General features: G+C 55.7%; 1 protein-coding gene and 1 long non-coding RNA gene across 2 annotated transcripts in view; one reads left to right on the top strand and one right to left on the bottom strand.

Annotated features, from left to right (window-relative positions):
• Positions 1–6,340, top strand: part of LOC136793146 (uncharacterized) — a 74,054-nt gene extending 67,714 nt beyond the window's left edge. The window contains exons 8-9 of the long non-coding RNA XR_010838025.1: positions 3,269–3,623; positions 4,333–6,340. This is a non-coding gene — a long non-coding RNA (uncharacterized lncRNA). The remainder of the gene's footprint in view (positions 1–3,268; positions 3,624–4,332) is intronic.
• MXRA7 (matrix remodeling associated 7) overlaps positions 1–12,792 on the bottom strand; it is a 29,894-nt gene extending 17,102 nt beyond the window's left edge. The window contains exon 1 of the mRNA XM_059048146.2: positions 12,483–12,792. Coding sequence (XP_058904129.1) covers positions 12,483–12,791 — 309 coding nt within the window. The 5' untranslated portion in view covers position 12,792. The remainder of the gene's footprint in view (positions 1–12,482) is intronic.
• Positions 12,793–12,918: the final 126 nt, after the last annotated feature.

The following is a 12,918-nucleotide window of genomic DNA, read 5'->3' as shown; positions in this document are numbered from 1 at the left end:
GTTCTGCGAAAGCCCACCTGAACCCAGTTTCTGTCACTGACAGCCAGAGTCCTGACCATGGCCACTGTCCACTCACATCCCACTCCGCAAGCCCAGAACATCTTACGTTCTGCCAGGAGGCTCTTGCCTCTGTCAAATACCAGCTGCACAGCAGCGGGGGTGGGTCGGGGGGGCTGCTCCAGGGTGGTGCCCAAGGCCTCACATTTATCTGGGTTACTATCTGGTCTTCTAGACAACATCATAATAATGGAAAGCCGGGCTTCCCTGGTGGCGCAGTGGTTGAGAGTCCGCCTGCCGATGCAGGGGACGCGGGTTCGTGCCCTGGTCCGGGAGGATCCCACGTGCCGCGGAGCGGCTGGGCCCGTGAGCCGTGGCCGCTGAGCCTGCGCGTCCGGAGCCTGTGCTCCGCGACGGGAGAGGCCACAGCAGTGAGAGGCCCGCGTACCGCAAAAATAAATAAATAAATAAATAAAAATAATGGAAAGCCTTCCATTATTTAAAAAAAAAAAGTTAAAAAAATCAATCTTTATTGCACTTTGCCCTTATTCTATAAAAAATGTGTAAGAGCGACTGAGACGAGGATGGAAACCCTTCTGGAGGTTGGGGCTCCTTAGCCTCAGTCCAGTGCTCTCTGCTTCAAGACGGTGAGCCGTGTGCACGACAGCAAAGGAAAAGAATAAAGGGAGACCGTGTGCCGAATGGTGGAACTGCTCTGTCGAAGCCTTTGCCTGGAAGAGCAGTCAGTAAGGACTTTACTGGGAATTCCCTGGCGGTCCAGTGGTTAGGACTTGGCGCTCTCACTGCTGGGGCCCAGGTTCCATCCCTGGTTGGGGAACTAGGATCCCGCAAGCTGCATAGTGCGGCCAAAAGATAAAAGGATTTTACCTGCGTACCTGCTCATCTTTAAGTTCTGCTTTGGCAGGTACACACCTCATGCATTCAAGCAACACGATGGTGGCGGGCCCGAAGGAGGGGAGCTCAGCTGAGCCTGAGGGGCGCAGGGGAGGCCTTGGAAGGGACGAGAATCCTGAGCTGGGTCTGAGCAGAGCTGGCCAGGCCTGGAACATCCCGGATTTCCCAGTGACTGCTTGGAGCTTGGTGTGACTGCAGGGAGGGGGTGGGAGGCCAGGAGTGCAGGGCCCGGACTAGAGAACTTACATAGGACAAGGCACTGAGGGGCCACCGGGAGCTTCAAAGTGGGGAGAAACAGGATGAGAGCTGCATTTGGGGGCACTATGTGGGGATGCGCTGGCAAGACAGGAGGCAGGAAGGTTCAAAGCACAGGTGAGAGACGTAAGGGCCTGACCTGAGAGGCGAAAGGAATTGGGCCCTCAACTCTGTCTTTGCTGAATGAGTCTCGAAGGCCCAAGGCGACCCCTCAAGGCTCTCAGGGTCTGAGTCCCACTCTGGGGCTTGTTCTCCTGTGGCCGGTGGGGCAGCCGTGCCCCCCACAGCTCGGCCAGGACCAGGCCTGGAGGCAGGATGCACCCAGTAGCTGCTCAGAGCACTGACTGCAGATCTCACAAGAGGCCATCACCACTGTTGATTTCTGGTCCATGCCCTCGGTCCTGAGAATGCTGCATGGTACCCATGCCTTAAGGGCTGCACTGTGTTCTTCCCCAAATTCATATGTTGCGGTCTGAACTCTCAGTACCCCAGACTATGACTGTATCTGGAGAGAGGGTCTAAAAGAGGTAAGTTCAGTCAGGTTATTAGGGTGGGTCCTAATCCAATCTGACTGGTGTCCTTACAAGAGGAAATGCGGACACGCAGAGAGACAGCAGGGAAGCGTGCACACAGAGGAAAAACCACGTGAGGACCCAGCCAGAAGGCAGCATGTGCAACCAAGGGGAGAGGCCTCAGGAGAGACCAGACCCCCGACACCTTGACCTCACAGTTCTGGAGAAAATACATTTCTGTTGTTTAAGCCACCCAGTCTGTGGTACTTTGTTATGGCAGCCCTAGCAGACGAATACCCCAAGTGCAAATGAAAGTAAATCCATTTAATGGAAACTGTGAATTGGTGACAGACAGCTGGTGTCATCCTGGCTGGTCCCCAGAGCAGGCGCGAGACTAAGAGCCCGCCCCGGTCAGCTCAGTGACCAGCGTCTCAGCAGGTTAGAGACTAGTTCTAACTTCACACGTTCTGGGCTACTTTTCTAATTCAGCTTTTCCACCAATGGAGGCAGGTGGAGGGAGGCCAGGAGCCCAAGACCGGAGTCCCCCAGAGGCCAAGAGGGGATGGGTGGCGGAGGGGATGGGAGGGTGCTGTAGGGTGCACAGGGGCTTGGAAGGAGGCTTCTCAGAGCCCCCAGGGGCCACGTGCATAGCTAACAGGCAGCACGTCACCATTGATGGCTGCCCTGGCTGATCCAGGCCCCATACACAGGCTGAAGTAGAGCAGAGATGGGGGGAGATAGAGGCAGAGAGACAGCTGTCTGTCTGTCTGTCTGTCAGCCTAAGGAGATGGGTCTGCCCTGGAGTCCTGCAAATAGGGTCTGTTGGACCCTGTGACCAGCCACCTGAGCTGCTTTCTGCTGTGGCCGCACCAACGCCCCTGCCCCCCAGTTAGTCCGGACTGGTTTTAGACAGGGAGGCCCATGGCTCCACCAGGCAGGCAGAGGGGGAGGCCGGCCTGTCCCTCCCCCCCCCCCCCCGCCCCGTAGGAGGCAACGACAGAGATAACAGGAAGCTCTCCGGGGGCCGCAGCATCCCCCATGCGCCGCCCCGCAGCCTGGGTCGGGCCAACTGACCCCTCCTTCTCCGGAGAGGGTTTCTTGGCGCAAGGACTGCTTCCAGGCTCCCACTCAGGCGGGAGCGGGCGGGACATGGCTGGCACGCCTTCCAGAAGGATTCCATCAGGCAGTCAGGCTGTTCATCCTCCGCATTCAGAGGGGAACGTGGGCTGTGGGGCGAGCAGAGAGAGTGCAGCCGGCGCCAGTCCCCGGGACGCCGGCTCTGGGTGGGGAGGACGGGCCAACAGAGGTCACGACCAGGCCCGCTCTCTCCGCCCGCACCATCAAAACAACTCAGCCACCCTCGCTCCGGGCTGAGGCCGCTCAGGCCAGCTCTCTAAATCCACACGTGCAGCTGGACAAGGCACGTGCCCCGTGACAAGAAACTGAAGTCTTCTTGTCCCAAACTGGCCCCCTCAACGTGTCCATTTTATCCCTGCGGTCACAGCATCTTGACACTTTATCACGGCTTGGGAATGTTGATTTTTTTTTTTCTTTCTTTTGTCCATGCCACACGGCATGCGGGATCTTAGGTCTCTGACCAAGGACTGAACCCCAGCTCCCTGCAGTGGAAGTGTGGAGTCCTAACCACTGGCCCGCCAGGGAATTTCCCGCTGTTTCTTTTCTATGCCGACTTCTAGACTCTCCCTGCCTTTGAGAGCCGACTGGGATCCGCCTCCTCATTCTCCCCACTCCTGTCTCAATCACTCAGTGCCTTCACAGGCACAGTGTCCTCGACTCCACTCTCCTATAATCATCTGCTCTGAGGACAGCTTAAGACGCGGACTTCACGACGCCCTTCCTGCCAAAGCCCCATAATGACGGTTGCCACGTTCAGTCCAAACAACCCCTGGCTTTCGAAGCTCTCCTGCTTCCAGACTCAGGGAGGTCAGTCTCTACGGGCTTACTGGCAAGTGCCGTCCTCTCCCACCCACCACGCGTGCCATGGGGTGCGGGGGAGGGCTGGAATGTAGGGTCATCCTTGGGACCACAGCCTCGGGCACAGGATCTGTCCTTGGCTGTTCACCCCTGAGCCCCTCTCCTCCTTCCTCTGTCTGCATGGGGTCCTCTGAGATCACAGGATCTGACCTGGACGGTCTTGAGCACATGTTATTATTCTACCCGCGGTCAGCAGAGCCCTGGAGTCGAGTGGAGGGGCTGCGGGGACCCTTGCGAGGAGGAGGGGCGGAGACCCTCCCCCAGAGCAGCTCCACTTTTCCTCTGTGCACTGGGCTTCCTCCCGTATAAGATTAAAGAGGGAAAAAGGTATCTGGGGCATTAAAAAATGTTAGAAAGCCACTAATCTGACATGGCTTCTACCCAGTACAAAACTCCAGTTGATAAAACCTTTGACGAATTGCCAGTCATCCAGTCTGTTTGAAGACGTCTCACGTTGGGGCGATGACTGCCTTTCAGAGCCGGCTGCCTCTCTGGGGCGTCACACACAGCTCTAGGGATGCACCGCAGGCAGGCGGCACGCAAGGCCTGGGCGTGAAGAGAAATAAGACTCCAGCTGCCCAGGGCAGCCCGACGAGGGGGCAGCACCTGCCTTTCGGCAGGAACCGACAGTTTTCTTTCCTTTTTGTTGTCACTGCAGCTTATTCATTCAGCAAGTTCTTTCTGGGTGCCGCCTGTCCGCCGGGCCTGTTACAGGAGCTGGGGACGTGGCAGTGAACGTGGCACGCGAGGACCCTGTTTTCACGGGCTGACATTCCACCGCGGCCGACAATGCAGGCTAAAATAAAAGATGATCTCAGCCCGTACTGAGTGCTGAGAAGGAAGCCAGCTGGACGGGACCATGTACTGGGGGGAATTTATGTCCGCCAAGGTGGCCAAGGACACAGAGACTTGAACGGGGAGGAGGGGCAATCTGTGAAGATCTAGGCTGGGGAGAGTCTGCCAGGCAAGGGAGGGGTGGCGCCAGGCCTGGCGCGGGCGCGCGCGTGCGCGTGCGTGTGTGTGTGTGTGTGTGTGTGTGTGTGTGTGTGAGCACTGAGCAGAGGGGGCGGGCAGCTGGGAGAAGAGGCAGAGGGGCAGGGTCCTGCTGGGCCTCAGGGGCCCTGGTAAGAGCCCGGAGTTTGTTCTGTGAGCGATGGAAGCCACTGGGGGCTGTGAGCAGAACCGGAGATGAGGTTTCTACGTTACACACAGCACGCTGGTTGCGGGCTGGGGCTTGGGTGGGGTACGCACTGGAGGCAGGGAGACTGCTTGGGAGGTTAGTGAACAGCCAGATGAGCCCTGGACTGCAGCAGGGGCCAGAAAGATGGGCAGGCGTGGCAGCAGGCAGGAGGCCTTCTGGAGACACAGGTGACAGGACTGGCCGATGGAGTGACTGCGGTGGGCAGGGGAGGGAAAGGAAAAAACCAGGAAGACACGTGGGCTCTTGGTCTGAGCAGCTCTGGGGGTGGTGCTAGACTCTCCGTGGGGTGAAGATCGCTGGGCTTGGGGAGGAGGTGCAGGGCAGGCCAGGGGGACAGAAATGAGGCACGCTTCTCAGACATGAGTGTCTGTGGTACTCGTTAGACAACAGAGGGGGGGTGTCCGGGAGGCAGCTGGGACGGTGCCGGGCTGGGCATATACATTGGGGCACCATCAACCACAGACCAGGAGGCCGATCGTGGCCAGTGTACTCTGGGAGATGGCGGTGGTGGTCCAGGCCCTGATGTAAGCGCTCCACTTGACATTATGGGCAGGAGCTTTTCTAGCAAAGAGCAAAGGAGAGTACCTGCTAAGCCACTGACTCAAGGGGCAGGGCTGTGGGGAGAGGGAGAAAGAGAGAGAGAGTCGGGAGCTATACACTGCCCCAGGGCATGAGGAGCCAGCCTGTAGGGTGGTGTATCCAGACCAAAGGGACCATCCCAGACTCTGACCTCAGATCCCAATCAGGGCACATTCACAAGCCCCAAACACACTCTGTCTGGCTCAGACATCAGCCTGCCAGATTCAATCCTATCAGATTAACAGTTTTTGGCACTGTTCCTATAAATCGGATTTAGAGGACATCAAAAGCTTCATTAAAAAAAATACCCTGAAGCAGCAATCAGGCATCTACCAGACCCTCAATCAGTGAGTATTAGGTTGAATTCTAGTCTCTACATTTTGGGATTAATAGAGAAGGTCAAGGACAGGGAAGAAAACTAAGGGACTGACCAAATCAGATCTGAGAGGGTCAGAAGAAGTGAAATCATTGTGTTGGGGAAAGCCAGGCTGAAGAATTTTGACCATGACGAACTCCAAGGGCAGTCACAGAATGTAGGGGGCCAGCATTTAAGATCTCTTGAGAAGGCCTCCACTCGAGGAAGGGAAACCAGTTTTAGATCATGAGGAATAAAGACAAAGAATGGTCTGACCCTGGAGTAGGTTTACAGATCTTCATAGGAGGCCACTGGGCCAGAGGTATTTTCTTGTCTTCAGATTGATCTCAGACTCTGAGCCTTCAGCAAGGAAGAATCTGGCCGGGAGAAGGAGTATTAATACCACGGTCACAGAATTAGGCCCTTGCTGAGACCAAGCCCAGGGATGCCTCAGCCAGACTGTCCAGAGGGTTACAATGTCTGCAAGGATTTCTAACTTGAAAATGTTAAACATGAGCACGAACTTCCCTGGCGGCTCAGTGGTTAAGAATCCGCCTGCCAGTGCGGGGGACACGGGTTCAAGCCCTGGTCCGGGAAGATCCCACATGCCGCGGAGCCACTAAGCCCATGCGCCACAACTGCCACAACTACTGAAGCCCACAAGCCTGGAGCCCGTGCTCCGCAACAAGAGAAGCCACCGCAATGAGAAGCCCGTGCACCGCAACGAAGAGTAGCCCCTGCTCACCAGAACTAGAGAAAGCCTGTGCGCAGCAATGAAGACCCAACGCAGCCAAAACAAACATGCAAAGAAAAAAAAACAAAAAAAACCACACGAGCGTGTGCGTGCACGTGCACACACGCACACACATACTCTACCCAGGCCATGAAACAAGAGCTGCTGACTAGAAAGCAGACGATCCCAGATTGTTACAGAGGTGTCAGACATCATTTTAGTTCAACCCCTTCATTTTGTAGATGGGAAATCTACAAGGTTAAGTGACTCCCCCAAGTCCTAAGGTTACACAGAGGCAAAAATATTAGATAAGCAAGTTCTTCAGGCTATTTAATCTCATTAGCTGTTTTTTCGTTTTTTTTTTTTTTTTGCCTCTCACTGCTGCGGCCTCTCCCGTTGCAGAGCACAGGCTCCGGACGCAGGCGCAGCGGCCACGGCTCACGGGCCCAGCCGCTCCGCGGCACGTGGGATCTTCCCAGACCGGGGCACAAACCCGCATCCCCTGCGTCGGCAGGCGGACTCTCGACCACTGTGCCACCAGGGAAGCCCTCATTAGCTATTCTTTAGCCACCCTGGCCAGGAGAAAGTGACCCATGTGCCCACCTCCCTGGCAAGAGAGAAGGAATGATTGCTCTTAGCATCCCAGGCTTCCTCTTTTGGTTCTGATCAGGCAGCAGGCAATCAGAATGGCAGCCAACAGCTCTGTCTGTGCATCAGGGCCTGATAGGAGGAGGTTTCTGGACCCATCTTCCATTTATCTGTCCTTAACATGGTCAAACCAAGTGCACTCAGGCTCAGGTTGTTCCAGAAATGCTCTGGCTACCAGGGACTTGGCATTTCTCAAAAAGAACGTCCACCAAGGGTCTAAGTTGGTCTCATCCCTCCCATGCTGTGGTTTGGGCCGATGGCCTGGGAAGGAAAAGACTACAAAAAAAGAAACTGTCTAAAAGTGAACACGCTCAATGTTTTATTTCTAACTCTCTGAAGGCAGACAGCTTTCTTCTTAAGGTATGTTCTTTAGGAGTTTACGTCTTCCCACTAAGTAGAAAAATTCTGACAGCTACAATTTCTATGTGCAAACAGGACTCGATCTCTGAAAGAATGAGCGAAATTTAGCTATTAGGAAAGCCCCAACTTCTTTCTCGTATGAAAAAAAAAAGTATGAGCTTAAAGGACTTTACAGAACATACCCTCTTGCAGTTCTAAGCGCTGAACTCTGCTTACAGCCCTCTGTGTCATCTTGTGTAGTTGATGGACATCATTGTGATGATTGTGAAGACATTATTCCTGTTTTGTGTTCAGCTTTTTTCCTTACTTATTTCTACCAATTTGCTTACTAATCAATGGACATTTGGATTATTTCTATTTCCCACCCCCACCCCCGAAAATCACTACATCTGATACAGACTGCTTGTATCCCCCAGAATTCATATGCTGAACCCCCAATGATGGTACTTGGAGGTGGGACCTAGGGGAGGCAATGAGGTTGAATGGGGTCATGACAGTGGGGGCCCCCATGATGAGGTTAGGCCCCTCATAAGAAGAGGAAGACACCAGAGTGTCCTCTGTGCTGTGTGAGGACACAGCAAGAAGGCAGCTGTCAGCTGGCTGGGAAGTGGGTTCTCACCAGGAACCGAATCTGCCAGTACCTTGATCTTGGACTCTCAGCCTCCAGAACCGGGAGAAATAAACGTCTGTTGTTTCAACCAGTCAATCTACAGTACTTTGTTATAGCAGCCCGGGCGGACTCAAAGTGGTATGAACAACTGCCAGATATCTGTTAGCCTCCACTAAACTGGCTTCTGTTGCTGACATCACGAAGGTCAGGACATGAAAAAGAAAAACTGAAAATAAAATACAATAAAGAAAAAAAACAAATGAAGCTCAGGACAGATGATGGGGGATGGCATTTACCTGCTTCTTGATCATTCTGGGAGGGCCAGGGGCTCTGCAGCTCCCGGGGGCAGGCCTGCGGTGACAAGGCTGGTGACAAGATGTACCTAACAGCAAGATAACTTCAGAAAAGGTGAACCAGGGCCCAGCTGCATGGCGAGGACAGACAGAGGAGGCTCTGCAGCTCCATCAGACCAGCACCCCTAGAGTGCCCGAAAAACCCAGCTGTTTCCTGCGAAATTCCCCACTGCGTTCCTTTTTCCTGACATTGTATGTTGGAAAATTCCAAACCTACAGAGAAGTTGACAGAATAATACAATGAACACTCATCTACCCTTTCACCTAGACTCACAAATCCTTAACATTTTTCCATCCATCTCTGTACTCTCTCTCCATACACACCCACGATGTGTGTGTGTGTGTGTGTGGGGGGACTATTTGAATCATGACATGTTTATCCCTAAATGTTTCAGCATGCATCTTCCTAAGTACAAGGACATTTTTCTACATGATCACAATGCCGGCATCACACTCAAGAAAGTGAGCATTGATACAATAAAATGCTCTAATAAACCATTCATTTGACACATGATCCAGTTAGCTCCAGAATATTCTTATTTTTTTAAAAGTCTTATTAAGTTTGTTACAACATTGCTCCTGTTTCATGTTTTGGGTTTTTTTTTAATGTTTTGGTTTTTTGACCTCCAGGCATGTGGGATCTTAGCTCCCCGACCAGGGAGGGAACCTGCACCCCCTGCATTGGAAGGCAAAGTCTTAACCACTGGACCGCCTGGGAAGTCCCCCAAATATTCTTTATAGCTCTCCACACCCCCGCTCCACCACCACCCCACCCCAAATCCAGAATCCAATCCATGATCAGGCATTTCATTTGTCTCTCCTGTCTCTTTAGTCTCCTTCAATCTCGAACAGTCTCCCTGCCTGTGACGTTGGCCAGCTGCCTTATAGGAAGTCCCTACTCCGTTTCTGAGTAGACTGAGGGCCAAGCACCAGGATGTCTGAGTCCTGGCACAGACAGAGCGATCTAACTCTAGTACTATTGAATGACACTTGACCCTTGGCCCATGACCACTGTTTGGTATCCTACAATACAGCCTTGCTAGAATCCGCATCTCCATGAGGTAAGAGGCCTGCAAATCCTAAAATCCTAGCCTGTACCTCAGCACCCAAAAAGCACTGTTTCCTGGGCTTAAAAGGGACCAGCTCCTGTTCTTGACGTTGTTCTCCATGATTCTTTGTGAGGCTGGGGCATGCCCACCCCCTCCCCTGCCCGCTCCCACACTAATGCCTCGGAGAGAAATGACAAGAGGTTTCATAATACAACTCGGCCCTCTCTGCTCGGCCTCCCTGCCCCTGGCTGCTCTGCCCGCGTTTCTCCAGTCCCAGTTCAGCCTCCCAGCCCACGGAGGGCCTTCATGCGACGTGGTTCTCCTGCACCGAGGGGACGCTTCCCCATGCCCCACAGCCGCAGCGGAAGACTGCTTCCCTGGGCTCTGGATCCTTCTCAATAATCAGCTTTGTGAGCGTGGCAGCAGCTGCCTCAGGCCTCCCAGGCCTTGCCAAGAAGGCAGGCAGGCCATGGGACTGGAGTGGAAGATGCAGCGGGGAGGGGAGAGGGGGGTTAAGTGCCACTCTCCGGGGCTGGGGCTGTGCCTTCCCGCTCTCAGCAGCTGGGATGCACCACCCCCCAGCCCCCCGGCTTCCACTGCTGCTCAGTGAGTGAGAGGCTGGCTGAGGGCGTCCCCGCTGCTTTCCCAAACCCAGACTCGAGTTAGTTTTCCCCAGTGGGCCTTCCGGTCTGCTCTCCAGGACTGGGCAGTGTGATCATCGGGAGAAAGCAGTGGGACCTGCTCTCGAAAAGGCCCAAGGGCCTTTCCAGACAATCTCTAGCAGCTCCTTTCAGGGTGATCCCACCACCGGGAAGGCGGGGGAGTGGGTAACCGAGGCTATTTGTGTCCCCCAGCACCTGGCCCAGGGCCTCGTGCACAGCTGGAGTCGACGGGGGCTTGCCAGCTCAGAGAGGGCTGGAGACCTGAACCCAAAAGGGAAGGGCGAGACCTCCAAAGGAGGAAACGGAGTTAAACTTAATTCTCCCGTTGGGTGGATCATGTCGGGACAGGCCGTGGAGAGGAAGGAGGGACACACAAGCCTCAACTGTCACAGTCACCTGCTCTGGCAGCACACCAGCCCCGAGGCTGTGTCCACCACACGAGCCTCCGTAAGGTGCCTTGTCCTTTGAAGCCCCCACTCACCCTCACAGGACCTGCTTTCTCCCAGCCAGGGGCAAACCAGGGCTGCTTTTTAAAGAACCTAGACCCGTTACATAGATATCATATTGCCGAGAGCCTAGAGGCCTTGTAGAAAGTTCTTTCAGAAGTGCTGTAGCCCAGAGGATCGAGATGACTGAGCACCACTAAAGGACATTTTATGTATGTATGTATGTATGTATTTATGCATTTATTTTTGGCCGCAACATGCAGCATGCGGGATCTTAGTTCCCCGACCAGGGATCGACCCTGGGCCCCCTGCAGTGCGAGCGCAGAGTCTTAACCACTGGACCGCCAGGGAAGTCCCTAAAGGACATTTTAAACTTCAGGCCAGAAGCTGCCTCTGGGTGAAAGGGGGCCACTGTGTTAACTGTAGGAGCAGGGCTCACTGAGAGCAAGTGGCAGCCTGGGAACAGCCCCTATACCTCCCCTGTTCCCAAGAGAACCCTAAACATGGGAGCAAGCCTAACACGTCAGCACACGCCCAAACCCCACCTGCCATCACCACAGGTGAGGTCAGCGAGAACCACAGGGCCTCCGTGCTCCCTGCGATGAATACAGCAGCTCTCCTCGGGCTGGTTAGAATACACTCTAATGACACAATTAGTCACCCTCTTGTCAAGCAAAGCGCCTGCTCACAGGGGGTCTGGAACAATTACTCAGCAAAGAGAAATGCCTCCGCCCAGCCTCGCTGCTTCCTCCTCCCAGCAAGGGTTCTCTCCAGCATAAACCATTGTGTCCAGCAACATTCAGAGTGGGCGCTGCAGACACGCTCACAACGCACCAAAGCAGCTTGCTCACAGTTTTGACCGTCCTGGCCATCCTCCCTTCCAAGAAAGGGAGCTCAGGAGTCAGAACAAGGCGTTCTGATCAGGCTCTGGACCCTTGCTGTTGGCCTGGAAGGGCCAAGGGTGCTGAAGTCCTGGGAAGGCGCGTGGCTTCACGCCTGGCAACTAGGCTTCCAATCTAAAGAGATACGTCGGAAAAAGTGTATCGGGCTGGGCAGAGGAGTGCCCACAAGCCATCAGACGCCCATCTGGATAACCCGAAGCAAGACGGCGGCCGCGGGGTCAGGACAGAGCTGCTGGACTGCAGAAGCAGGAGGGCGGCTTTGGGGGGGGTGCTCAGCTGTGCCGCAGGAGGGCCTTATCCTGCTTCCTCACTGCACGCTGGCCCGACTGATATGCAGCCCCTGGGGGAGTGTGCAAAGCACCGTGCAGTATGGAAACGGCAATAAAAAGGATTGCAATTGTCCGGTGCCTTTCTTTCAGTCCCACCCAATGGGTTTCACACATAAATGACTCAGGAATCTGGATTTCAAATTAGCCTAAAAAGAAAAGGCACCTTTCCTTTTATTCTTTTTTTTCTTTAAGTATCATATTTTCCACTATCAAGACAACTGTCATTGCAGCCCTTGAAACAAGCCACATGCACGTGGATTTGGGAACCCGTGGGCTGGAGGGTGAGGGGTGGGGAGTGGGGTATGACCCGTGCCGGGGGAGGTGAGGCCAAGAAGAGGAAAGCCAGCCAGGTGACAAAACACAACTCCGACAGGCTCGGCGACACTTCGGGGGAGGGCGGTGAGTCTCCGCGCCGGGACCTTCCCTTCCTGCCGTCCGCAGGCTCCTGCCCTTCCTGAGGCAGCCCGGCTCAAGACTGGGGGCCCGGTTCTCGGCTCTGCTGGGGGCGCCAGGGGGCGCCGAGCCGCGGAGGGTACCTGGCCCCAGACTGGGAAGGGGCGCCCGGGAGGGCGGGTCCGTACCTGCCTCTCCTCGGCGGCCTGCTCCTCCGCCTCCGCCGGCGCCGCCGCGGACTCTTCCGGCGGCGCGGACTCGTCCGGCGGCGTGGGTTCCCCCGGCCCCTCGGGCGCGGCTGACGGCTCCGCCGCGCAGGGGCCGAGAGGCGCGGGCGTCCCGCTGGCCTCGGCCGGGGTCGCGGACTCCGGGGTCGCGGGCTCCGGGGGGTCGGGGCTCGCGGCCGCCCCGCGCCTCACCAGCAGCCAGGCAAGCAGGAGCGCCAGCGCGGTGGCCAGCGCGGGCAGCGCGGCCAGCAGCTCGGCCGGCGCCTCCATCGCGCCGCGGCCGCCCGAGTGCCCTCCCGCTGGGACCCCGAGGGAGCGTGCCGCGCCGCGCCGCGCCGCGCCCCGCCTCGGGGCGGAGCCCCCACCTCGTCCCGCCCCCTGCCCGCCCCCGACCTCC

This window comes from Kogia breviceps, chromosome 19, assembly GCF_026419965.1.
Source record: "Kogia breviceps isolate mKogBre1 chromosome 19, mKogBre1 haplotype 1, whole genome shotgun sequence".
In the NCBI taxonomy this organism is placed as follows: Eukaryota; Metazoa; Chordata; class Mammalia; order Artiodactyla; family Physeteridae; genus Kogia; species Kogia breviceps.
The sequence above is the reverse complement of the archived record's forward strand: the minus strand, read 5'-3'. Positions and strand labels throughout refer to the sequence as shown.